General features: G+C 44.7%; 2 protein-coding genes across 3 annotated transcripts; both read right to left on the bottom strand.

Annotated features, from left to right (window-relative positions):
• Positions 1-34: 34 nt before the first annotated feature.
• On the bottom strand, positions 35-2,260 carry C10H1orf74 (chromosome 10 C1orf74 homolog). 2 transcript variants are annotated; one of them, XM_090341274.1, is made up of 2 exons: positions 1,951-2,260; positions 35-1,469 (listed from the first exon to the last, which is right to left on the bottom strand). In XM_090341274.1, exon 2 carries the CDS (start codon positions 1,403-1,405, stop codon positions 596-598), a length of 810 nt encoding a protein of 269 aa, XP_090197400.1. In that variant the 5' UTR covers positions 1,406-1,469; positions 1,951-2,260; the 3' UTR covers positions 35-595. The 2 variants fall into 2 exon arrangements, with proteins under 2 accessions (XP_090197400.1, XP_090197401.1); XM_090341275.1 differs by lacking the exon at positions 1,951-2,260 and adding an exon at positions 1,614-1,795.
• A 3,102-nt stretch (positions 2,261-5,362) lies between these two features.
• On the bottom strand, positions 5,363-23,344 carry Irf6 (interferon regulatory factor 6). The gene is made up of 8 exons (XM_090341270.1): positions 23,276-23,344; positions 19,001-19,185; positions 14,109-14,313; positions 12,956-13,084; positions 9,867-10,040; positions 8,035-8,427; positions 7,044-7,162; positions 5,363-5,957 (listed from the first exon to the last, which is right to left on the bottom strand). The coding sequence occupies exons 2-8, from the start codon at positions 19,172-19,174 to the stop codon at positions 5,733-5,735; spliced, it is 1,419 nt and encodes a 472-aa protein (XP_090197396.1). The 5' UTR covers positions 19,175-19,185; positions 23,276-23,344; the 3' UTR covers positions 5,363-5,732.
• Positions 23,345-27,491: the final 4,147 nt, after the last annotated feature.

The following is a 27,491-nucleotide window of genomic DNA, read 5'->3' as shown; positions in this document are numbered from 1 at the left end:
GGAGATAAGTTTCACAGACTTGCCTGCCCAAGCTAACTTTAAACAACAGTCCTCAGCTCTCAGCATCCTGAGTGGCTAGGATTATAGGAGATACCCAGCTATTTTTTTTAATCTACTATAAATAAATGTCACCTTAACAAAATGTTCTCAGAACCTTCAGTTTACTCCTGAATATTACAAATATGACACTTAGGTATTCAGGTCTACTCTCCTTAATCCAATTCAGTTGGAAATATATAAATAGGCAGAAACACTCATAATACTTCTCTAAGGCACTACCCAGATTGGACAGGCTACTATACAAGACTATGTTATCTACAACCCTTCCTTTTCCTATGATTTCTTTCCTTCTACCTCTTATCAATGAAAGATGAATAGACATGGCTGCTAAGATGTCCTAGTAAAGAAATTACAAATGTGTACTACCAATACTTATCACCACTGCTCATTCCTGTATGTGACCAACTGATCCCAGCATTCTCCTCTTGTATTCTCCAAACACTAAAAACTGGCACTTTTTAGGATTCCACTTGGACACCGATAAGCCAGAGGTGATTGTTGACTAAATACCTTGTACATGGGAGGAGAATTAAAATCAGAGGGCCACAGCTGGCAGTGTGACTATCTCAGAAGAGATTCTAAGCTCAGCAAAGTCATTCTGAGTACTAAATCGGGTTCTGAGATCCTTCTCCCAGGCATTTAGAATATCCCTTAAGGCTGGAAACAAGCTCTCTGGGACACTAAAGGAATAGAGCAGGATTGGGGGCTGACCTTGCAGCCATGACATCTGGGCAGTGAATACACGTAATGGGGTCATGGCTAAACAGTTGTCATCAACTTGGTTCACAGGAAAGGCATAAGAGACAGGGTAGCCCAAGAGGATGCCAAATACAGTACAGAGATTCCAGTGTGAGGAATGGAGCCTGCTGTGGGAGGCTGCTAAGGATGAGGTTCTCTGCAGCCCCTGCAGATGTGTGATGATCTCAGTCACAAGAACCTTCAAATTCTGAAGCTGCTCCAAAGAACAGATAGAAGGGTGAGGCTGGGAACTGGAAACATCCACAAAGGCTATGGTCCCAAGAAGCACCTGCTCCAAATGCTGACATGCTTGCTCAGGATCGACAATTAGGCTGTTCTCTCCAATGTCAAGAATGTGAAGTCCTGAGGCCAGGAACCCCAGTTCTTGCAGCTTTTCCAAATACCCCTGAAGCATCAATACTCCAGCAGAGTTGCAATCATACAGTATGGCGGGCTTCAACCCCTGGACCACAGCCAGTAATTCTCCAGCTAGGTGGAGGCAGGCAGCTCGAGGTAGACCCTTTCTCTTTCCCATGCCCAAAGTCTGCTGAGCAGCTGCCACCAGCAACTGAGGGTTCAGTGTTGACATGGTGTCTGGAAGCAACATCGACCATGACCTCCTTAGCTAGACACAGTTTATTTCCCTGGGTCCAGGACCTTTGAGGAAGAGCCTAGAGAAAAACGAAGTGGTAGCAGGGAAAATGATTAACATACCAACAGGTTGTTTTGTTGTTGTTGTTTGGCAACTATTTTCTTCTTTCCTCTGATTTAGAAGGTTCATCTAGGTCAATGAGGAGGGGGATTACAAAGGCTACCTGGTTTCTCTGGCTGATTTAGTCCTCGTCCCCTAGAATTCGTCTGTCTGGCCTAAGAGCCAGATAGAAACCTCTGACGTCTGGCTTCTCTTCTGAAATGCTGTCGGATTAAAACCTTCAGAAGTTGAGACAGAGGACACAGCTCCACCTGCCTTCCAGCCACGCCTGCTCCCCATTCTGCTCCCTCCGCTGTACGAATCTCACCCTGAGACACGAAAAATAAACGACAACGGCCAAACCCGCAGGAGGATTTTATTTTAGCCTCTGCTGACTGCGCGTTCCCGTTCGGGGAAGAAGCCCCCCCCCCCCCGCCCCACCGCACCCCCAACACACGTACCGCGCCTGCGATCACCGACTGGGTAAGGAGGCCGAGGTCTCCCCCACAGACGCTCGGCCTGCACTTCCGCCGCAGGGTCACGGGCCCAGGAACTCCTTCCGGTGTCCTGCCAGCCGCCCGGAAAGGCAAGCCAGTGCCTGGCACGCCATCCACCACGACACTGGAAATCCCTCCCGGAAGAGGGCCCGGGCAGCCAGCTGGGTTCCGAGACAACCACCTCATATCCGGAACAACCAGCTCGGCTCCAGGTTGAAAACCTGAGGCGAATGAACAACCATCCCGCTCTCCCCGCCCCCCGCCGCCCGGCCGGCGGGAGCTTCTCCCATGACGTCATCGCGCTCCCGCGATAGGCCTGACGGGACAGCCGCCCCGCGGGCCGGAAGTGTGCACCTCCCGGATCCCGCCTCTTCCGGCAGCGCCGACCACCGCCCCGCCCACCCGTCTGCCTAGGGAAGAGGCGGGGCGGCGGTGGAGGAAGGCGGGGGAGCCGATGCTCGTGGCTCTGGGACCCCGTTCCCCTTCTTGTGTTGCGGAGTCTGATGTCCCCTCGACTGGGGGGAAGCATTTAGTAAGGGTGGGGGGGAAGGAGGGAGGGGCGGGCTCCCGAGTACAAGCCAACGCTGGAGGCTGTGAGGTCTGAGGTTCTGGGTTCAAAACCAGCCCGGCAGGATTCAGTCCGAAAGTCGACAATTAACCAGCAAGAATCCAGAATTGGAACGGTGGCTCAAGCAGTCGAATGCTACCAGTCCTCAACGAGGAGAGCCAGGAAAGAATGCAAGGCCCTGGGGGGGGGGGGGGGGGATCTGGGATGCTTTGGCTTCTATCTGGGAAAATGATCTTTTCCTTCAAGACAACTGACATTTTGCAGGATATCCTAACCCGTGGGTGCTGTAAAAACCTGCCTTTTTTTTTTTTTAAACTTCGATGTGTTTGAATCCTAAAGTTGCTAGGTCGAGTTCCAGGCGGGGGAAGATGTTCAGTTACTAAATGCTAGATATGTTCCTGGGCTCTGGAGGTATATTATTGTACAAAACAGTAAACCTACCTTCATGGTTAAGAGTCATTTTGCAGATTTCCAATGATAAATGATGATCATGGTTTTAGACCAGATCATTACGAAGGAAAAGTTTTATTTGACCTAGTGTTTAACACGTTTTTATCTACCAGCAATTTGGCCCCATACTATGAAGGGAAAGAGTTTGAGAAAACCTAGTTTGTTGAGAAATGTGACTACTTAATTTTAGAAAGTTTCCTTCTCCTTGGAAATTAACAACAAATCCTCAATATGGAAGACTTTCTTCGTTCATTTATTACAGCAACCAATATTTGAGAACACATGGTTATAAGACACTGTTGCAAGGACAAGGCAGAAAATTCTAAGACAACTGTTACTTTTAGTAAGTTTGTAATCCAGCAGGATACAGATGCTAATATAGTTACAAAGAACATGATAGTTCTGAAAGTGAAAGTTTGGGGTGCTTTGAGAACATATATTAGGGATGTTAATTATATGAAGGGACCCCACCCAGATTCAACATTATCTCCCACTTTACCTATACTGTGTTCTTTTTAACTTTCAATTAATCTAGCATAATGGGTTGTACAGTGAAGAAAAGCCAGTGCTAGTGATCACTGAACTCACCAATTTCCAAGGAGTAGAAGACACCTCGTGAGTGAGTGGTATAGCCACCCAAAGGGGACAGAAAAGACTGAGTGCCCAAGAATGGAGGATTCCTGGGTATCAATACCAGAGAAACTGCTAGAGGGCATGAGGAGATACTTGCATGTACATTCCCAGCCTTCTGATAAAAGGTTTAAAACAAGAGCAGTGAGATACCTATGGTTAGGAGCACATAAAAGCCAGGCTGGGCATCAGTAGCTCATACCTATGGTCCTAGCTTAGCTACTCAGGAGGCTGAGATCTGAGGATCCCCACAAGTCCATGAGACTTTTATCTCTAGTTAACCACCAAAAAGCCAGAAGTGGATCTGTAGCTCAACTGATAATGACCTCCCACAAGCAGACACCAGTATTCAAGAGGATTGGGGCTACCGCTAGAGGTTCAATTTTCCATTTAGGTCTTGGAGTTTAAGTATGTATAATATCATCTTAAAGAGAAGGGTCAAGGGCTCAGCACTGGTAACTAGATAAAAGACAGTTTGTGGCAGTTTTAGACAGCTTCAGTGTTCTACCCCACTTTTACCTTCATGGTTCACACCCAAATACCTCCTCTAGCAAAGGAGATGAGCAGGTTTGTGCCAAATGAGCCTTCTCCAGAAGTACACTGCCCAACCCTTCTTCACCCTACATTTCCTAACACACCCAATGCTTCATTTATCTCAGCTACAGAGATCCAAGTGGCATGCAGATTCCAAGCAGCTAAGCACTGCAGTACCTAAGCTTAACACTTGGGGAGCAGAGGCAGGAGAATCACTTTTGAGGGGAGCCTGGGTTACAGAGTAAGACCCTATGTCAACAGTCCCATCCTACCCAACCCCCAAAAGAGTCTACAAACAAGAACTGTCCTTTGGGGCCAGGAGTTTGGGCTATAGCATGCATGAAGACTTGTGATGGATTCCTTGGTACCACATACATAGAAAAAGCTGTAAGTGTTGCTGTGGCTCAAATAGTAGAACTCTAGCCTTAAGAAAGCCCAAGGACTGGCAAAAAAAAAAAAAAAAAAAAAGTCCTTTTTGGTTTTTGTAGTTTTGTAGTCAGTATATTTTGATGCCCAATTCCTTCACAAGTGTTCCTCAGAAAAGGAAACAAGAAAAAGAGATCCTATTGGGCCTGGAGTTTGGCCTAGTGGTAGAGTGTTTTCCTAGCATGCAAAAAGCCCTGGGTTCGATTCCTCTATAACACATATACAGAAAAAGCTAGAAATGGCACTGTGACTCAAGTGGCAGGGCATAGTCTTAAGCAAAAAGTATCCAAGGACAGTGCCCAGGCCCTGAGTTCAAGCCCTAGGAGTGGCAAAAAAAAAAAAAAAGCCCTCTGAAGTGTACCAGTGAGTCATGTGTCTGTCATATACAAGGTGAACAATGACAAGGTATATGCCCGGCAATCCATTCTTTCACAGAAGCTCTTAAGCTTTCTATGTCACCAGCTTCCCTTTAAAGACTTGATTTATGAGTTTTTACTCCACAGGTCAGGTGACTTTCAGACTTTGGCTCCCATTTCTATTTAGATATAAAGCTTGGTTACTAAGCAACCAGTCAGTGCCTCTCTCCCCCGTCAGGGAGCCAGCATACTATACTAGCAGAACAGGTCAAACAGAGCTCAATCCTGGACAAATCAGTGCTTGAGGGAACTTTGAAGACAGCAAGAAAAAATGTGGTATAATAACAACTCAGAAAGATCCTGTTCTGGGCAGTGTTGCCTGTACAAATATAATGAAGTATTCTAGTCAGAGTTTAAAGGCTGGATGCATTTGCGGGCATCTTCTTTATTTACAAGTAAGAAGTTTGAAGCCCACAAGTTAAATGACCTGTACAAGAAGCAAAGCTGCAGCTAGAACCCTAATGTCCAAACTCCCAGATCAAATCTCCTTCTACTATGTCATACTACCATTAAAAGCTATAAAAAGAAAAAAGAAATTGACAGGTGATTTTTCATAAATTAAATCAACTCGTAAAAGCTAGGTGTGTTCGGATAGTCACAAACTTCTAACAATGTAAGAGGAAAGAGATTTAAAAGCTGGTTAAATCTGAAAAATAAAAAATATCTGTACAATATTGTAAAAAAAAAAAAAAGAGGAGGAGAGAGGAAGATGGCATTTGTGATTACTGAGCAGGCAGGGCAGGGGGGAGTTGCATGCTGGGGGTGGGTTGCATGGGTTGCCAGCTTTCCTGGGTTTGGAGAATGCGGTACAGCTGCTTGAGTTGAGTGACGATGTTATCTTTGATATCTGGAGTCGAGATCTGCAGGCGGACACTGCCACTGTCAAAGGACCGTGTGAAATCACCAGAGAACATCTCATAGATCATCCGAGCCACCACCGGAATGACCTGTTCAGGCACAGAGCACACAAGTACTGAATGAGGAACGCTTGGTTACAGCTGGAGCTATGCCTCCTGAACCAGGTCTTCCAGCAGAAAAGGTGGGGGGTTTTGGGGTTGGTTGTTTTACAAAGCAGGAGAGCAAAAACTTTAGAAAACCAAGCAGATCCTGGGAGAGTCATTCATACTAATATCTAGTTAACAATGTACATCTTGATCCCTCCAAATTATCCCATCAATGTTCATTTTAGAAGTTGACTCAAGTGAGGAGTCTAGATGTAGTGTCATACTATATGCCTAAATGATGGCTTACCTAGCAATACTTTTAAACCAAATGTCATCTATTGCCTGCCTCATTGTACAACTCTGAGGCAACCTCCAAACCTTTCCACATTAAGGTAAAAGCAGTACCACTGGTGGCTCACGCCTGTAAGCCTAACTGCTTAGGGGGCTGAGCTCTGAGAATTGAGTCAAAGCCACCATAGCAGGAACTTATTTCTAGTTAATACTAAAAAAGCCAGAAGTGGACCTGTGGTTCAGTGGTAGAGTCCTTAAGTACAAAATTTCAGGGACTGCCCCAAGGCTGTGTACACGTGCACTTGTTGGTCCTGGGACTTGAACTCAGCATATGGGAGCTTTCTCTTAGTCTTTTACCTCAAGTCCAGCACTCTACCACTTGATCCACAGCTCCATTTCCACTGTTTTAGTAGAGATAAGAGTCTCACATTCTTGCCCAGGCTGGCATCAAACCTCAGTCCTCAGATCTTAGCTTCCTTAGGAGCTAGGATTACAGATGTGAGCCACAGGAAAACTGCCACCCTCCAAAAAAAGCTTCTTAGAAAAACTCCCATTTCCAAAGGTTTCAGCAAAGCTTCAGTGTTAGTGAGAGAATGGAAGGATAAGGTCTCTAGTAAAGCTGGCACTTATTTTAAGAATCTGGTATTTTTCAGCTTGATCCTCTGTATAAGGCCTTGTCTGATACCTCTTCTGATGGGATAAGAATACATACAAGCAAATAAATGCTAAATCAGAACATTGCCCAAGATAGGAGCTGAAGCATTAGCAAAAAAACCTGATACAAGCTTAACTCCTTACCTGAACCAAGATGAGTTTCCTTTCCAGAGGCTTTCCATCTGGCCATTCTTCCCCAAAGCATAAGTAGATCTCAAATGGTGGCTGCTTCTCTATCTGTCCTTTCTGGTGGGCAATGAGCTCTGCAGAGGGTAAAACAGCAAGCTTGGTACACTGGATCAACCATATCTATATCCATTCTGCAAATACTATCTTTCATGATGCCCAATAGTGGTCACTAGCCACATGTGACTATTAATTTCAAATTAATTAAAATTAAACAGCTCCTGTGTCACAGTGGTCATACTTACATACTCAGTCGCAATGTATGGCTAGCAGTTATCATACTGGACAGCAGTAATATACAAATTTTCCATTATTTCCCAGGGTTCTACTGGATATGATTGATCTAGGCTTGGGATTCAAATTACATTGTGAAATGCACATCTCAGTTTTCTTTCTAAAATTATCTGCTTCACTTCATCATTCAAATATTTTGAGGGGAAGAAAAAAAGTATGGATTTTGCTGAGCATAATAAAACAGTTACGTTGACATTGGGTACTGGTGGCTTATGCCTATAATCCTAACTACTCAAGAGGTGGAGATCTGGAGAATTGAGGTTCAAGGGCAAAAAAAAGCTCCAAAATCACCATCAAAAAGCTGTGCTGGAGGTATGGCTCACAGGGTAGAGCTCCTGCTAAGCAAGCCAAACAAGCATCAAGCCCTCAGTATACACATACACACACACATACACACACACACACACGCACGCACATGCACACGTAATGGCAAGACTGCCTCCCTCTCCTGCTACCAAATTCTGCTAGGGCTTGACCCCTTCCAGGGCTTGACCCCTTCCAAAAGAAACTTTTTGGTTAAGATCTTTGCTGGGCCAAGAAAAGATGGAGGATGAGGGGAAACATGCAAGATATAAACACCCAGGGGATGATACCGTCATCAACATTCTGGGAAAAAAAAAAAAGGTGGAGGCGGGGGTGGGGGGGAGAAACTCACCGCTCAAAAAGGTTTCCAGGCAAAACAGCTTGACCTTCTTTTGTCTCTCAATCAGGTTGGGAGCAACAAGTGATGGGGCACATGGCCCAGACCAGTATACTTTGCACTGGCACAGCCTGATGGCATAAATGGCATGGCCACTGACCTCCAGGATCAGTCCTCTGTCCATGACATCTAGTAGCTTGCTAGTGAAGAGCTTCTGCTTTTCATTGGTAATATGCTCTGGACCTGGGAATTTGACCTGCTCAAGGCTGACAGGACCAAAAAGCTCTTCCTGGTCAGGCATAGGACCCAGGTCCCCATAGAATAGCCGGCAGCCTTGGGGGTTGCTTACGGTCATGGTCTGCCCATATTCCTTCCCACGGTACTGAAACTTGATGTCCAGGTCAGTCACTGCAAGGTGAGAGACAACAGTGAATCCTGGCTCCCATGTGTCTGCCTCCCTGTCCCTAAGGCTCATACAAGTCCATTAAGATCAAGTCATGTTTCAGTCAACATTCAGAAAAGCCATGGCTGAGCCAGGTAGCACAGGCTCATACTCTAATCCTAGCTACCTAGCAGCCTGAGATCTTAGTATCACGGCTCAAAGATGGGGAGAAAAATCCATGAGGCTTTTATCTCCAGTTAATGACCGAAAAAAGCCAGAAGTAGAGCTGTGGCTTTAGTGTAGTAGAATACTAGTTTTTAGCCAAAAAGCTTCAGGGATAGCACCCAGTTCAAATTCAATAAATAAATAAATAACTAAATAAATTTAGTTAAATAAATAAATAAAATAAATGAATGAATGGCCATAATTATTCCTGCAACAAAAAGAGACAAAACCCTCCAATAGTTACAAAAAAGGCTGCCTTGAAGCAAAGGACTTAAGATAACGAACTCTCTCCCTTCAATCACCATATGCTAAGGTCCTAGAATTTCACTAAGTAAAGTACTGTGATATCCCTTCAAAAATAGGCCATTAGAGGAAATTGAAATCTTGAAGATCCAGTGTGTCTCAATTTTGGGTCCTTTTTTTAAAAAGCTAGAAGAATAAAAAGAAATAACAGGCCATCTTTCTGAAAATCACCCCTTTAACTCAGCAAAGTAAATTTTCACCCAACAAGTCTCCATTAAACCCATTAGGTCTTTCAAAGCCATTAAGCCTCTTGGGAAAGACTCCTGTACTCAGAACCTGGCCACATATAATACAAAAAGAGAAAACAGGGCAGTGATATCAATTCTTCAAGATAAACTCACTGTTGGATGCCAATGGCTCATACTTGTAATCCTAGCTACTCCAGGGGCTGAGATCTGAGGATCATGGTTTAAAGCCAGCCAAGCAGAAAAAGTTGGTGAGTCTCTTATCTCCAATTAGCTACCAGAAAAGCCAGAGGTAGAGCTGTGTTTCAATGGATAGAATGCTAGACTTGAGCAAAATAGCTCAGGAACAGCACCTAGGCCCTGTGTTCAAGCCCCAAGAGTGGCTTAAAATAAAATGTACCACGTTCAGAAAGAGCTCCTCAAGGCCTTCAAATTCAAGAGTCTCCTTGACCAGGGTCATGAACCTCCCTATATCATAACTTGTCTTGTCACTAAATTCCCTAGTCAGACTAATGGTGAGTAATCCGGAGCTCTAATCAATCAGCATATGGACAAGTAAGTACAGACCAGTTTCTTTACTTCCTTGGTGATTCACTGAATAACTCCTAAGGAGACACAAGAGTACCTGTGGAATAAATACCTATTCTTTACATAACAAAGAGGAGACAAGAGAGGTGGAGGATATAGCTCAGAGGTACAGTGATTAACTAACAAACAAGAGGCCTTGAATTTGATTCCTAGGGCTCACTTACTTGGAAGAGAGCTAATCCACAGCTCTGGGGAGCTATGAAAGGGCTGAATAGGTGCCTGGGGTACTTCCATCTCCAGCGGCTCTGTTTTGGGCCACACTGCTTCAGGGCTACAGTTGCCTACACTGCAGTTACCCACACTGCAGTTGCCCACACTGGCTGGTGCCATGGGAGAACCTAGAATAGAAGGATGTGGATGAACAGTCAGGGAGACCACCCATGTACCTGGCTTGAGCCTTGTAGAAACTAACAAGGTCTGCAGACAAGGATCAAACACTACTAATCTGTGACTTAATTTGATCGTCCAGCCCATCAATACTTCCTATAACTCATACGAAATACGAGCCTGACTTCTAATCATTTTATTTCTAAGTTCTAAGAACTTTTCTTTGTTTGGCTAAACATTCACCTAAAGACTATTTCTTCTGGAATTAAATTAGAAAGGACATGAGATGGTCCTATCAACTTAACAGAAGGTGGCTGCCTTCCATAAAGTGAACTCAAGTGAATTGCTTAGATTTAAGTAAGTATTAATGTTTAGGAATGTTATGAAGAGAAACAAATACACTTTAATAAGCATAAAATTTCTGGAAGGATACTCAAGAACCCACAAGATTGTCTCCACCAGAGAAAAAACTAGAAGACCCAAGAGCAAGTCAGCAAGAAAACCTTTCTTCTTTTACAATTATAAGTTTTAGACCATTCAAAAGTATCCAATTAAAGTTTTTTAGAGAGTGAAAACCCAATCCTACTTCCCTGTTACTGTCAAAGTTTGTTCATTCTAAAATCCACAGCTCTCTCCTTCGAGTTTATTCTTCCAAATACTGCTTTCTCTGACTCAGTCACGTTAAAATCACAGAGGTTAACATTTGAGTTGAGGCCTTCTAATGTGGCTAAATCCGGGTATCTAGTTATATCTTATGTAATATAAAATTTTCCAATAATGATCCAAGGCAGCCACAAACATAAGAACATACAGGGCTGGGAGTTTGGCCTAGTGGTTGAGTGCTTGTCTAGCATGCACAAAGACCCAGGTTCGATTCCTCGATACCACATACATAGAAAAAAGCCAGAAGTGGTGCTATGGCTCAAGTGGTAGAGCATTAGCCTTGAGAATGCCCAAGGATAGTGCTCAGACCCTGAGATCAAGGCCCAGGACTGGCAAAAAAAAAAAAAGTACAGTATTAGTTTTCATAAAATATAAACAAAACTAGGAAATCAAGATTCTCAATTTGTTTTCCTTTTGGTATGGTGGTACTGAGGGTTGAAATCAGAGACTTAAATTTGTTAGGCAGGCACTTTACAACTTAACCTATAACCCAGCCCAAGGTTGTAACCTTTTAAGAAGTGAGAATAGCAGAATGAGTCAGGGGAAAAGATTTCCATATATCTAATTCCTAAAACTTCACTAAGTGTTGGCCAGGAGGGTGGCCTAATGGTAGAGTGCCTGCCTAGTATGCACAAAGCCCTGGGTTCGATTGCTCTGTAATACATACACAAAAAAGGCTGGAAATGGTGCTATGGTTCTAGTGGCAGAGCACTAGCCTTGAGAAATCCCAATAACAATGCTCAGGCCCTGAGTTCAAGCTCCAGGACTGCCAAAAACAAAAATCTTCACTACGTGGGAATGTGGCATGTGGCCAGATTTGCCTAGGGAAAAAAAATTCACAAAATTTTCCTTTACCTAGACTAAATGGGCCAGGAGCAGTGTCTCATCCCTGTAATCCTAGCTACTCAGGATGCTGAGATCTGAGGATCAAAGTTCAAAGCCAGCTCTGGCACAAAAGGACCTGAGACTCTTATCTCCAACTAGCCTCTAGAAAACGGGAAGTGGGGCTTGGCTCAAAGGTAGGGTGGCAGTCTTGAGCTGAAAAGCTCAGGGATAGCACCCAGGCTGAGTTCAAGCCCCATGACCCACCAAAAAAAAAAAAAAAAATGGACAGACAGTAAGTATCATTATTTCACCTTCAGGAAGTAGGTTACCCCAAACTTCTAAAGAGAGTATCTTGATAATACCAAGTTTCAAGGTAGAAAAAGTTCTTCCATTTGACCCACAGAATCCAGACAGTACTAAAAATACCTCAAAAATCTACAGAACTAAATGCAAATTATTTGACAAGGAGCACTTCAGTGAAAAGATGGAGTGAAGATGCAGTACAAGGACAATTCTACAGTTGTGTTTTGTGTCCTCAGAAAGTACCCTAGGAGACTCCATGCCTACAGTCACATAGTAACTCCCAATCCCTCAAGCTATCTTCCTTGATTTATTTGCAAGTCCATAAAAGGAAGTTTCTGGCAAATAAATCCTAGCATAACCTAGAATAAATAGCCAGAGAAATTCAAATGTTCCATATTATAGCTTAAGTGGAATGATCGTCATTAAGAAAGTAATACAGCCAGGCACTGGGTAGCTCAAACCTGTAATCCTCATTACTCAGGAGGCTGAGATCTGAGGATCAAGGTTCAAAGCTAAGTCAGCAGAAAAGTCTGAGACTTTTATTTCCATTTAATCACCAAAAAGCTGGAAGTGGAGCTGTGGCTCAAGTGGTAGAGCACTCATCTGGAGCAAAAAGTGCTCAGGGACACTGCCCAGACCCTGAGTTCAAGTTCCAAGACTGGCACCAAAAGAAAAGGAAGAGGAAAAAGAGGAGGAGGAGAAAGATAAGGAGGAGGAGGAGAAGGAGGAAGAGGAGGAGGAGGAAGGGGAAAAAGGCAGAATACAGAATTTATTCCAACAGAAATACTAGAAGAATTTGCCTACAACATGAAACTTACATCTGTGCTTGTTCTAAAAGAAACTTGAGAAAATTTATAACCATTAGTATGTTGATGTGTAAAACTAAGAATTAAACTTTCATTTTTCCTTCTTTGGATTAAATAGTCCCTGGAACCTTAAAGCTCCCCACAGTGGAATCAATGAGCCAGCACAGTTCTCTTGCTTGTCAGTCCTGCTTACTAACAAACAGCCCAGCACTCTGAACCCAGGGCCCAATCACTGCTCTGAAGGCAGTTATGGACAATGGATCAACATTCAGAGAATAAAACTCCTAACACCCTCCTTATCCTTCTGTCCCACCTACAACCCCACTTACCATTGATGTTCAGAAAGGGAAAGGTGTCCTGGATGGGAACATGGTGCTGTGACTGATCGAGCTCATCTTCCTCATCTTCATCATCCACATCATTATCTTTCTCGTCCCAAGGAGCAGACCCTGTGGATCCTACCCAAGACACACAAGCCCACAATCAAGCAATTCAAGTCAATCAAGCAGTTCAAGTCACACTGCAGCTGACTCACCACAAGCTAAAGATTGCTAGCACACAGCATCCTCAAGATCAGTATTGCACCCGCAGGTCCTAGCTAGAAAGAGTGAGAACCAAAGGTGTATTAAACTCCTAGTTCCAACTCCTCCTACACAGTCCTAATGCAGCTGTCTTTGCTTCCTCTACTCAGAAACTACAGGTCGCAACTCCTTTCTCTTAGAAATGTCTGCAGATTGACACAGCTACACATTAGCTTCCTGAACCTTAGTACCTCTTGTAAGGACTCAGGTATATCAACTTCTCACCTTAATGAATTTAATGTAAGGTAAAGATCCCATTTCTCATGGTTAGGCCTCACTGGACTTACTTGAACTACATATCTAAATTATCTGGCTCCTATTACTTATTACACCTTGAGTAAATAGGAGGATAAGGTGGTATTCTCCCTACAAATTAAACAATCACTCATAAAAATAAAAATAAAAAAAACTAGCAGCTTTTACCTGTCATACCAACTGATTCGTACAGAAGAGACAGAATGGAGTTGAAGAAACTCAGGTTCAAGAAACCCAACAACTTTAATCAAGTCTCACAAAAGTCAAGTTATAATATCCAGATTTAAAACTCAAAACATACTAAGTTCTAAAACCTGCTACAACCATCTTCCCCACCCCACCCCCACCTTTCCACTCCTCTCCCTCCCTGGCTGGCTTCTCAAGTTCCACGAGAGGTTATTTTTACAGTAGAATTCTAGATTCTCTTTACTTTCTCCATCTGTAAGAATCCTTGGTAGTAATCATTCCTCTCAATGAACATGAAGATTTTTGCTGAGTTTATAACAACTTCTCCTCTGAGTTCTTAAGGAATGGCTTTCTACTTTTACCACCTAAACTTTTAAAACTAAACTGCTTTTCAATCCATTTGAAGAGTCCAGCCTAGAATCTGGCATGATACCACTTCTCCCAGGTATCTAGGCCTCACCTGGGTTAATGATCGAACTCTGGGGCTGAGGGATGTCACACACTTGGTATATCTTCACCGGGTTCATCGGCACCTCCTTGGTGCCATCATACATCAAGTTGAATTCCCTGCTCTTGTTGAGAGCACAGCGGAGCTGGGCCTTCCATTTCGCTGGGTCAGGATCATCCACCCCTTCCTGGTACTTTCCTGTCTCCACAGCCCAGGCCTGAGAAACCAGAAATGGAAGTGAGTGCTTACCATTGTCCAGAATTACAGCAAGGTGTATGTTTACAGCAAAATGTGTGCTTACCATTCTCATACACACACACACACACACACACACACATCTATAAATATAACTCATATTCTTGACCTTTTCACTTACAGACTTTGCAGCAGGCAATATTGCCCCTAGAACCAGACAAAGCAAGGCCAAAGGGAAATGAAGCTCTGTGCAAATACAGTCTCTTGAATGAGTCCTTTCTCAAAACCTGTCCAGATAACAATGAAGAGTTGAAAATAAAGAAAGGTCTGGCAAAATATGTGCTGAAATGTTCATAATTCTAGATACCAGGACTTCGGGCAACCTGTGTACATGCAAGTGTGCATATATGAGTATGAGTGTGAGTGTGTGTGTATGCTCACCTATACCTTTCCTGGATCTTGAACTCAGGACCTGGGTGCTGTCCCTTGAGCTTCTTTTGCTCAAAACTAGTTAGTGCTCTACCACTTGAGCCACAGCCCCTCTTCTAGCTCTGAAGGTAGATTATTAGAGATAAAAGTCTCTGGGCCTTTCTTGCCCTGGCTAGCTGGCTTTGAAAACCAACAGCCACAGATCTCAGCCTCCTGAATAGCCAGGATTAATTACAGTCCTGAGCCACTGGCACCTTGCTTCCCTTTATCTTTTTAGCAGTTTCTTAAAGAATAAATATGGAAAGAGAATGGAAGATGATGTGAAGAGCAGGGTCTATTCTTCCGTCTTTTCAGATATATACAGAATTGCAAAACCCAAGTGCCTTTAAAACAGGATGCACACCATAGTTTTGTGGCTGAAGCCCTAAGTTAAATAATTTAAAAACAAACAAAAAACCTATACCCAGAACCTTTCCTTCTTTTTTGAGCTCCTATGTTTTCTTTGTTTAGGGTTTTTTTGTTTGTTTTGTTTTTTGTCTTTTCTATTTTGGTCCTGGGGATCCAACCCAGGATGTCGCACTTGCTAGGCAAGCACTTTGCCACTGAGCTACATCCTAGCACGAACTCCTATGTTTTCTATATCACTCGGAAATTTCATGCCGTAGCCACACAAGTGGCCACTGGCATGGATTAAATCTTCTTTGGCTCCTCTTGGTTTCCAAATATGGGAATTCACAGTGTTATCCCCAGAAAAGAGGAGTAAGATAGTCTCTCCAGTAAAGAAAACGAAAACCTAAGCTGCTCATTCTATAGAGTATGTTTCTCAGGATTATAGCAAGGAGTAGAAATTCAGCCCATTTCCATGTCCAATATGCATTTATGTTTCTACTCACAAAAGGTCTATTTCCCTGGCTGCTAATATACGCTGGTCCCTAAACTTTCTTCAAAAGTATGATCTCCTCTAAAGTAGAAAAAGGAGCTGTCATTAGAGAGAACTCATGGCAGGAAGCACATACTAAACTCTTTCAAGCCAACAGGGCATTCTGCCAACATCTCCCTGCCTTTGATTCTGACCACAGACTTCTTTCTCAAGCTGCAAATGAATTCTTCTGCAGCATCCTTTGAGATCTGTGATCTCCCTCGGTCACCTACAAAGCCCCACAATTGTGAGGAAGATTTTTTCCACAGTTACTCTAAACGTCCCCCCTCTAACTCTTAACTCCTTCTCAACTTCTTTCTCCTCATCTTCAGGCCCACTTCCTCTTACAGCCTTCCCAGATTTGGGTTCTGGTATGGAATGAAGAAGAGCTTTTAACAAAGCTGCACTGGCTTGGGTGGCTTAGAAAGCACTAGAAGACCCAACTGCTGCTCCATTCCATGCAACACTAATAGGAGATTTTAACTTCACCAGTCCCTAATGTCTGGGAGGCACATCTACAGTACCTGGTGTACTTGGCTGCTGCTCCCTCATTGTCTCTTCTGTTTGTTAGGTCCTTATGTTTATGCTCACCCTGGCCCCACCCAGCCTGATTGGGAATGTGCAGATTTTGGCAGAAGTATGTTTCCACTACAGTCCTGACCCTCCATAGGGATCAGCCAGACGAAGCCAGCCACAGTCCAGCTCTGGCTTTCCACACAACACCAAGACCATTCAAATGGCATTAGGAACACAAGGCTAATGCAGCAGAGGGCCACAGCCTTTTATGAGTGTAACTTCAGAATCAAGAAAGGCTAGCCTACAAGATATCATATGGCAAACGGAATCATAAACATGACTTGTCCAAACTCATCCCGACTCCAGCTTCAGTGAGATTATGTTCACTGTGTAGGTCCTTACTTCTCTTCCTAAAATAGAGATGAGCCCTGTATTTTTATGACACTTTACAAATCCCTTTCCATACTTTATTTCATTATATTCTCCTAAAAATCCTAACAGGCAGGCAAGGTTCATTTCATCTTCAATTTTCTACAGAGGACACTGAAGCCCAGAGGAGGTATATGCCTTGCTCAAGACCACACAAGTGGATGATGGTTACAGAAGTTCAAGGTAGATATTCCAACTCCTAGTCAGAGTCAAAAGGGGCAGTATTAAAGCAGAAAGTTGAGGGGGGTGGGGGAGAGTGACATGAGTTCCAGCCTTGATTCCACTGTTTATTGGCTGTGTAACTTGAGCAAGTTACTCAGCCACACTAAGAGTCAGCTTTGCTCATACATGAAAGCAGCATGGAGAGAATGAAATGAGATCATGAACACAGCACCCATTCCATGCTAATGTCTCACTTGTATATCTTGCTAATGTTTCATTCAAGTCTGGGATGTGTAAAAGCATCCTTCCTCTGCTCCTGACTTGCCTGTTCCTCCCTTAGCATTGTGCATACAGATATACTGATACAAAGCTTTCCCCATGTCAAGCATACACGACACCTTCAGGTGTAGGGCTTTCAGGATCTAGCCTTTTCCCCACGGACAAAGGCTTCAACAGGAAACCCAGGTTCAGACCAAATCTCAGTTAAAATCTATCAATTTCAGTTTCAGGCCACAGTGAGGCAGCCTGAACCAGAGCATGTCGGTTCCCCTCACAACACCAACCACAATCACTGGTGCTGGTTTTCAGGTGTTGTCCTTAACATTTTTCATTATTTATAACTAAATTAAGAGTGCTCATTTACATCCCTTCTAAGTAACCTCAAACCAATGTTCTGTCTGCCTTGCCTCTTTAACCTGACGTAACAATCACTGGGGGACCACTGCTAGGATGGCTTTCCCCTTGAGCTCTGAAACCATCTCTTTTTCAGCCCTGTATTGATCCAATCTCAGCAAAAAGCTAGAGTATCAGTTTTGACAGACTCATAGTCAGGACAAGCTTACATTTTTGTCTTCTAGATAACTTCTCTATGTCTTGGGCTGCAGAAACTAAGCTACTCCTAGGATGAGGAGGAGGCAGCAGGGGGAAGACGGTGTGGTGTGAAAATGTGGTCCATGGAATTATATTAAGCCTTTTCCCACGACTACTACCTACCCACCTACTTCTGTCTGAAGTCAAGCTTTGGTGTCACATAAATTTTGTAAGATGCTTATGTGATCAAATATTTGCTTCAGTAAAATGATTATCATATCTGAGCTACTTTTTAACTAAGAAAACATAATTAAGATTGAAACTGCAATCTGGCAAATATAATGTAACCCTTCTATTAATTACAATAATAAAAAAAACAAAACTGAAGTTGTAGCTACGTGGTAAGTGTCCTGGGTTCAATCTTCAGTACTGAATAAGGGGAAGGGGGAAGAGAAAGAAAAAATTAAAACTAAAAATTTGTAATCAAATCATATTAAATTTTTAAGCAGAGAATATAAATAGGGAAAATATTTTCATATCAAAAGAATAACTTGGGCCCGGGAGTTTGGCCCAGTGGGAGAGTGCTTGCCTAGCACTTGGTACCACATACATAGAAAAAAGCCAAAAGTGATGCTGAGGCTCAAGTGGTAGAGCTCTAGCCTTGAGAAAGTCCACGAACAGTGCTCAGGCCCTGAGCTCAAGCCCAGGAATAACTTGCTGATAACCTCTATTAGGAGCATGTTAAACCCTGGTAATTCTGCCATGGTCTGGACAGCCATCCCTAAGCCTAAGCACTTCTCTTAGTGTCAAGAACCCGAGTGAATGAAGAGTCAACCACTGACCTTTGGTCATTTGGAACCACTAATAAACACTAATAGATTAGTTAAACTCACCTTGATTCCTGTGAGACATAAACTGAGTATCATTAACCAATGGGAAAGAATAAAGGGTTAAAAATAAGTGTGTGTGTGTGTGTGTGTGTGTGTGTGTGTGTGTGTGTGTGTGTATCCCAATGAGAAATTACTATGCCTGTTAAGAGTTTGGGCACCATCATATACATTCCGCTTCATCAGAGCTTTTGTATTTAGAGTACTCTCCATGCTAAAAACAAAAAAAGAAAAAGAAAAAAGTAGCCAGGTTTTGGGTGCTGGTACCTCATACCCATAATTCTAACTACTCCAGAAGCCAACATCTGAGGATCATGGTTTCAAGCCAGCCCATGCAGGAAAGTCCGTGAGACTTATCTCAAATTCACCACCACAAAGCCAGAAGTGAAGCTGTGGCTCAAGTGACAGAATATTAGTCTCGAGCAAAAAGTTCAGGGACAGCTCCCCAGGCCCTGAGTTCAAACCCCAGGACTGGCTCAACAACAGCAAAGCAAGAAAACAAACAAATCCAGAAAGGTCTAAGAGAACTTGGAGAAAGAACTAAGAAAGTCCTTTACCTTAAAAATGGTGTTTTCTTCCTCTTGTTGGGGGCTATGTCGGGTAGCATGTTTCCAGGGAATCTGAAAGCGTTTGGAGTCTCTGTGTAGCCAGATGAGCCCAGGGTAGAGGCCACTATCCACCTGGGCCACCAGCCAGGGCTTCAGCCGGACTCTTCGAGGATGAAGGGCCATGATCTGGAGGACTGGGAGGAGGGGGAGAAAAATAAGGGGAGGACAGGAGGTTTAGGCCAGTCACCGGGAACTTTTCCCAGCTATCATTCCCTTATGCTGGGGCTACAGTTTCATTAGATTACAGCAAAGAAACTAAATATGGGAATAAACTATGCCAAGTAGGGGGGAAAAAAAGAGGTTAAAAGGTTCTTTTGATTCTTATACCAAAGCCATTTATATACTTCCATGTTCTAGCCAAATCAGACTTATCAGGCAAGTAGATCGCATTTCTTCTACTTACAATCCAGAAGCCGAAAAAAGGTGATGTCATCCCCAGGGAACAGTCCTTCCTCTAGGGCTTTGGAAAAGAGAAGTAACTGCTCTTTTCAAGCTTACCTCAGAAGAGGGAAGAAAAAGTTATGGAAACAGGAAGATGGGCTGAAGGCTAAGCTCTTTATAAACAAGCCAGAGTATTTCAATAAGAAGTGACACCATCCTAACTAAGAGAAGGAAGTAAGGGGCTAGTGCTGGGTTCCAAAGTCCTCACTTACATGAGTGAGCAGGCAGACAGTCCACCGGGATCTAAAGAACTGGGCCAAATCAGCTTTCCTTTCTTTCTCTTACCTTCTATACCAAAAGGGGCAGAGGTAAGGTTTCCAGTATGTGAAGATTTGGGGGACTCTAAAGACCAAGGCTTTGCAAATACTTCTTTTGCAACTGAGTCTGATAAAACTAAGAAGCCCTACAATAATCAAATCTCACAGTCCCCAACCTTAGCAAACTAAAAGCAGCCATAAGACAAGCTGTACCCAGCAAGGCCAGCCTCCTCTCTTACTTCTGTTTATCTCCCCAGATGCTGGCATGAACTGATTGGTTACAGGCGCCAGCCTGGGTAAAGTCTGCAATTGATTCTCATAAAAATACATGGCATAGCAGATAACATTCGACAGCAGCTGGCACTCAGCAGAAAACAAACACCTGCCCAGATCAGTTACCTAAAGGAAAAAGGAAAGATCACTCTCAAGAAATAGTTGTCTAGGATATTGTATTTGGATTTTTGGTATTTTCTTTTTCTTTTAACATGAGAAATGGATGCTTGGAAAAATAAGTCATTCAACAAATATACTTTTCTCCAGTTACTGTGTACCAAACACTGTGATAGCTACTAAACAACAAAGCTCAGTGTTTTCATTAGATTTCCCTTCTTGAAAAAGACGACAAATATCCCTTCTGGAGAAAATGTACTTTGGAACAAGAAGCCTACAATGGCCTGAGAATAAGTTACCTTCCTATCCAGTACTGAAACCAAAACCAGTTAAGTCAGCCCAAGATGACCAGGACTTGTGAATGACTCCCAACATTTCTTCCCTCATCAACCACATTCCCAGCAGATACAAAAGACTGAAATATAAATTAGTCTCTGGCACTTTAAGAGCAAGGTAGGTCCAGCTCACACCTGAGCCTTCTGACCCAATTACTGAGTCCTGCAACCGAAACCTTCCCCCTGGGAACACAGCTCAGCTCAGTGAACAGGCTTTGCATGCTGTGTTCAAGTGCCCAGTTTCTTGGCCTTGATGTGGGGTGGTTTGTAGGACAGCACGTGAAGCTATGGTATATCTACACTTTATTAAAAAAAAAAAGTGTATATTCTCCCTGGGGCAAGTCTTCTCTTCCCTAGCCTGAGCCCTAAAAGGGAAATGGGCCACCAAAGGAAAAAGATAATGGAGAAATTGGAAGTCAATCAACCTAGTAGAATTGGGAGAATTTCTATTAGAGTACCAGCTAAATGCTATACCTCTGTCAGTCACATGGAAGCCACCTCTTGACTGATCGTGGACTGACCCATGGTGACAACCAGGCCACTTCAAGGAGCTGAATCTACTGAGGAAGAAGGAGGGGCATCCACTCAGAGAGATCAGTGACTAAAATCTAGAGTTCTCAGTGTTCTGAGTGGCCTCACACATGAACAACCCACCTCAGCCTCAGGGGATTCAGTGCCAGCCTTTCCTCCTCAGTCCCTTACCTCCCTAATTGCCAAGATCGCCCTGGAAATGCCATCTGAAAATGAGAATTCTTACAAGCAGAGGGAAAAATGAAAAAGAAAACTAAAATGAGAGAAGAATGGTTCATTCAATCATATCCACAGGCTGCAATATTCAGCAGTTATTATTGAGCATCAGAAGGATTTCTGTTAGATTAGGAGATTTACAACATGACTCCAAGGAGCAGGACTGCAGTACGATCTCATACCTCCAGTCTATGTCATAAATTGTTGTTGGTGTGCAAGCTCCCAGAGTCATGAAAAGCAAGGTACCAATGCAGTGTATTTGTAATGGTTAGCTGGGAACAGGACTATGGGCATCTTTTCTTTTCCTATACACTTGTACAAATCATTCACATTCTCCTCCAGTGATATGTTTCAACTGATTTTTTCAAATCACATTTATCAACAGTCCTCTTATCTGTATAGGCCTCTTCAGTTTCCTGTGTATTAGACATGTCTAATTTCATCCTCACGATCCTAGAATTGATATCCTCATTTCACAGACAGATTAACTAAATCACTGAAAAGTTAAGTGCAGTATCCGGGGCTCAGATCCAACAATCCCCAAACAGAATGCACTATACCAAACCCTGCCACTGGAGTCTTGACTTCCGAATCTCTCCAGGTTCTTTTATACTGAGAACAAACCAAAATCAACATAGACTCCTCCCTGCCTTTGGAAGACCTACTGAATACATGAACCCCACTCTCAAAAGCACCTCAGCTTTAGTCTAGTTGAAATCAGCTGGAATTCCAGCAGCCATCACTGGGAAGTTCAACACCTGTGTCTCTAACAGGTCTTAACCATACAAGGGACAAGGATACCACAGGTCTCTTACCCTTACTTCGAACAAAGATCAGGGACCCAATAAGCCTCCCCAGGAAACTTTCCTGTATCACACCCCAGTTCGAGGAAGCAGTCCTTCATAAAAACCCATCACCACTTACTTTCACAGCTTCTGCTTGAGCCAGTTTCCAGGGCCCACTACTACCTCAAAGCCAGGATATAGTTGTTGATGGTTTTGCTCCTAAACATAGCTGCCATTTTCTGCAGACAAGTCTTAGAGGCAGTCTCATTTCTTTTCCTTCCCACCCTCCTGAAGGGAACTGAAATGGCCATCTGTTTCCAGGCTTCCCTCCATTAGGTTTGGTCCTGTTCAGGGGTAAATTCTGAGCCTCCAGCTATAACTCCACACCCTTATTCCCTGGTGCACCTTACTTGGAAGGTGTTGGAGAGCTGTCATGCATTATTATTACATACACATTAAACTGCACCAATCCCCGTTTCAGTGCCTTTCTTCTCTCCCTTCCCTGGCTTCCACTCTTGACATCTACCAAGACAACCACAGAGGAAGGGCCTGGTGACCCTTACCACAAAGCAAAGAGTGGCACCCCAGGCCTCCTTCCCAATGGAGCCTGGGAGAGACTTTCTCCCTCTTTCCACAACGCCTCCAGCCCCTTCAGGCAAAGAGGGCCTCACCCCCGGAGCAGCCACGCCTGGCGCCACCCTCCCCAACACCTAGCTCGGCTACTTAGAAATCCATGGGTGTCTCCCAGGCCCAGAGCAGAAAGGCCTGAGTGCTAAATAAATTCCGGGGAAAGAAAACCAACCAAAGCTCCAGATCGCCCCCCCCCACACACACACACCCCGCCCCCTACTACTATTTTCTCAAAACACGCAGGACCAGGAACACGCCGGAGGAACTGGGAAGTTCCCACCCGAGCCAGGGGCAAAGTTGCTTAAGGCAGGGGGAGTGGGGGGAGAGAAGAGCGGAGCGGAGTGGGGGATGCCTCCGCTCCAATCGACGGAAGCGGGGGCGGGGGGCGCATGGGGCTTCAGTGGGAAGGAAAGCCAGTCGGCTTAGTGGGAGGTCCGGAGGGGCCCAGCACGGCGGGGCTACCTGGAAGTCGACCAGCACCCGAGCCCGGGTAGGCTATCACCAAACCGATGTCCTAAAGCCACGCTCCCATCTTCACCTAGCCGGCACCCAGCCCTTCCGCGTCCGCGGAGGTGTCGCCCTCCCTCCAGGTCGGCTTCCCGAAGTCGGCGTCCCCACCTTTCCCACAGCTAAGATCACCTGTCGTCAACGCGCCCCTCGACGGCCCGGCTCAGGGTCGCTCCGCAGTGCGCAACTGGAGACTGTGGGTCCCTCTCCCGGTCCCACCACCAGCCCTCCTTACCTGCCCAACGCAGGTGCGCCGAGCTCACGTCAGCGCCCAGCCCCGGAGCACCCCCGACGCTCCGCGCGGCATGGCCACGCCCCCTCGGGCCTGGCCACGCCCCCGGCCCGCGCGATTGGCCGGGTGGCGAGCGATAGGATACTCCGCGTTCCTGAGTTGTCCGGCCCCGCCCACCGCCTTCCCCACCCCACTCCCCCGCTTCTCACCTGGGCTAAGAAAAGTCCCAGGCTTCGGCCTCGCCCTACGCCTCGGGGTTGGTGGTCCTGGGAACTGGAAGCGTTTGGGAGGTCAAATCTAAGTCGACTGGGTGTCTTCCAACTTTTATACCCCACAATTAGCCCGCGGTGTGGAGACAACACTAATAAGGGTTTGAGATTCTGAGTTGGCCCTACTACTCAGGGGCCTGAGGAAGTGGAGTTTACTGTGAAGGGACACCGTCCTTCCCCCACACACACCCCAGCCCCCCAGGACTGGAATTCCACCTTTACTGGAATTCTGCCTCCTTACCCCTGTGACTTAAGGGTAAGTTACTTACCTTCCTCAATTTATTGTCTCACCTAGTCAGTGAAAACAATAATGATTAAAAACATAGCTCTGGATCCAAGGACTGGTGTTCAAACCCCAATGCCATTAGGTACTGCAGAGAAGGGGTGTGTGTGTGTGTGTGTGTGTGTGTGTGTGTGGTGTGTGTGTCAGTACTGGGGTTTGAATCTGGGGCCTTAGCGTTTTTTTTGCCCAAAGCTAGCACTCTACCACTGGAGCTACAGCTCCACTTAACGTCTTTTGCTGGTTATCTCAAGATCAGATTTGTCAGCAAACACCGACCTAGATGCATGATCTTCAGCTCTCATACTCCTGAGTAGCTAGGGTAGGATTACAACTATGAGTCAGCAACACCTAGGTAGAAAAGTTTCTAATCTCTGGGTTTTCGTGTCTTGGAAGAAAATGAGGCATCTGCCTCGTAGTGGGTGTTATGGAGATTGCATAAATTATTAAATATAAGTTACTTGGAATAGTATGGTTGAGGGATACAAAAATACCTTATAGATGGTGCCTTGCAGAATAAGAGGATAGTCTTTTTTCTTCTTCTTTTGCCAGTCCCGGGGCTTGAACTCAGGGCCTGAGCATTGTCATTGGGCTTTCTCAAGGCTAGAGCTCTACCACTTGAGCCACAGCACCACTTCCGGCTTTTTCTATGTGTGTGGTACTGAAGAATAGAACCATGGTCTTTGTGCATGTTAGGCAAACTCCTGGCCCTAAGAGGACATTCTGATTATCTGAAAATCAAGTCCTTGTCCTAGCCTCAGCCATATAGAGCATACACTTTCTGGGAGCTCAAAATGAAACATATTCTCTACCACCAAGCACAGGTGAGATGAAGAATAGGTGAGCACTTAAATTTTGATGTTAAAAGCAATCAGGGGTGGTGGAGGTGGCTCAAGTAGTAGAACATCAGCCTTGAGCATAAAAGCCAAGTGAGATTGTAAGCTCCAATATAGAAATTTAAGCTCCGATATACAAAAGAAAGAAAAGGGTAAAAAAAGAAATATGAAAAAGAGAGAAAAAGAAGAAAGGAGGGGAGGGGAGAGGAGGGGAGAGGAGAGGACGGGAAGGGAGAGAAGAGGAAAGGAGAAGAGGGGCGGGGTGGGGAGGGGAGGGGAGGAAAGAAGGCTGGGAATGTGGCTTAGTGGTAGAGTGCTTGCTTAGCATGCATGAAGCCCTAGGTTTGATTCCCCAGGACCACATACAGAGAAAAAGCCAGAAATGACGTGGTGGCTCAAGTGGTAGAGTGCTAACCTTGAACAAAAGAAGCTCATGGAAGCGCCTAGGCCTGACTCCAAGCCAGAAGAAGAAAAAGGAGGGAGGGAGGGAAGGAGGAAGGAAAGAAAGAAAAGAAACAGCAAGTAATGAGCAATAGCCCAGCACTCAGGGGTTGAGACAGGAGAATCAAGAATAGAAGGCCAGCCTGAGCTACATGGCAACTACTTATCTGAAAACAATGATTGTAATAAAAGGGCAGGTACTGGGCCAGGATGGTGGTATAGTAGTAGAATGCTTGTCTAGCATGCACGAAGCCCTGGGTTTGATTCCTCAGTACCACGTACACAGGAAAAGCCAGAAGTGCTGTGGCTCAAGTGGTAAAGCAGTAGCCTTGAGCAAAAAGTGTCCAAGGACAGTGTCCACAGATAGACTGAATTGTATCTCCCCCCCCCCCATCTATATGATAAGTCTCGGTCTCCAGTACCTCAGAATGCGACTTCATGATAAACCGGTTAAGATTAGATCTTTCATGTACTATGACTGCTGTCCTTTTATGTCCTTTTAGAGAAACCTATTCCTACATGCATGCATAGAGGGAATATTATGCAAAAAGACAAAAGAGGGAACGTTGCCATCAACGAGACAAAGACAGAGGCCTGGAATAAACCAACCCTGCCTCACAGTCCTCAGGTCCTAATGACACTTTGATTTTTTGAACGCATAACCTCTAGGGTGATGAGATAATAATGTTAAGTCACCTCTTCTGTGGTACTATGTTACAACAGCCCTAGTGAATTAAGATCAGTGGGTTGGAGAGCCCCAGATCCATAATAATGTGAGCTTGTTCCTAGCCTCATCTCAGCTTTGGGAATGCAGCCAGCGAAGGCCTGGGAAGGCAGTGAGACCCTGCAGCCTGACTCAGCCAACCTGTGTCTCAATCACTGCCTGTGGCCACCATTCCCTCGACTCAGGGGAGAGTCTGGCTCATCCTCCCAGCCCACTCTGTACTGCCAATGAGCTCATGAAACAAGTAGCATCTTCCCTCTGGCCTACGGCTGGTTGCTAGACCCCAAGTACACCATCCAATTTGGGTGTGTGTGTGGATGTGGAGAAAGACCACCAAGAGAGTGACATTTCAGGGGAGCCAATAACCTCATGGCACACAAACATGAGCCCACACATAGGAGTCTACATTTGTACTAGCTGACCGTGACTAAAGTGATTTCTTGAGGATCATCTTTAGAAAACATTTTAGAATCAGGAAAATTCAGGTCAGGCAAGCTCTAAATCTCCTAGGGGTGAAACTAGCTTACAGATGTTTGACAGACATAGTATTGAGTCCCCAAAGAGGTCAATTAGTTTGCTCAAAGTTACAGTGCAAATTAGCCCCACCAGACGAGTGCTCATACTCAGAGATATTTCCACTTGGACCCTGCTCAGTATCCCTGCAGGATCTTTCTGACTGACACTTTCTGACTATTGACTATTGAAACCCACCCATGCATCTGTGTTATAATGTGCAAAATGAAGTGACTTTCTTGTCACTCTGCTAAAGAATACATGAAACTGGGCATGGAGGCTCATGCCTGTAATCTTAGCTACTCCAACAGAAAAGTCAGTGACTTTTAATCTCTAATTACTGGGCAAAAATGGTGGGAGCATTGCTCAAATGGTAGACTATCCATCTTGAGCACAAAGAGTTAACAAATAGCATCCAGGCCCTGAGTTCAAGCCCAAGTACTAGCATAGAAGGCGAGGAGAAAGAGGAGGAGGAGGACAAGGAGAAAGAGGAGGAGGAGGAAGAGGAGGAAAAGGAGGAGGAGGAGGAGGAGGAGGAAGAGGAGGAGAAATAATGAGAGAGGAGAAAGCAAGAACAATTCAAGTGGTTATTAGGAGAAATCCTGAGCTCTTAAAATGGTGAAATCTGGCAATAGGCTATCCTCAACTCTGAGGCTTGCCCCCTCTACTTGGTTTGAATGATAAGAACATTCTGCAAACCCCTCTAAGACCCTGGAGGAATTGGTTCTTCTGTATCATCAATAGAGCTCCCTCGGAGTGCAGCCATTCCTTGGGTGGCTTTGGCCTCTGATGCTGCTATCAGTTTCCCTTCCATTGCTGCCCAGGTGGGGCAATGCTGACTCACGAGTGAGTCTGAGTTTCAGGCAGTGGGATGTACACTTACTTCAGCACAGGGGTTCTGATTCACAGCCACCGAGAACTGGGAAATTCCCCTCTGCTGCTCACTCAGCTCTTCTTTTGTGGGGAGGGGTCTTTTCCCTGCCCGGAAATTTTAACTTGTATAATAGCAAACATGAGACAATAAATCTATAAGATCCAAGTCTCATTCTCTTG

The sequence above is a fragment of the Megascapheus bottae genome, chromosome 10, assembly GCF_031878675.1.
Source record: "Megascapheus bottae isolate mThoBot1 chromosome 10, mThoBot2.hap1, whole genome shotgun sequence".
NCBI classification, from domain to species: domain Eukaryota; kingdom Metazoa; phylum Chordata; class Mammalia; order Rodentia; family Geomyidae; genus Megascapheus; species Megascapheus bottae.
The sequence above is the reverse complement of the archived record's forward strand: the minus strand, read 5'-3'. Positions and strand labels throughout refer to the sequence as shown.

Bases quoted from the DNA above. Each gene is read 5' to 3' on its own strand.
- C10H1orf74 (XM_090341274.1), bottom strand. From the start codon at position 1,405: ATGTTGCTTCCAGACACCATGTCAACACTGAACCCTCAGTTGCTGGTG.
- Irf6 (XM_090341270.1), bottom strand. From the start codon at position 19,174: ATGGCCCTTCATCCTCGAAGAGTCCGGCTGAAGCCCTGGCTGGTGGCC. The intron at 7,163-8,034 runs GTGAGTTTCTCC...TACCCTCTGCAG, and splicing joins CCTGGAAACCTTTTTGAGCG to AGCTCATTGCCCACCAGAAA. The intron at 5,958-7,043 runs GTAAGGAGTTAA...GTGCCTGAACAG, and splicing joins GGAAACTCATCTTGGTTCAG to GTCATTCCGGTGGTGGCTCG.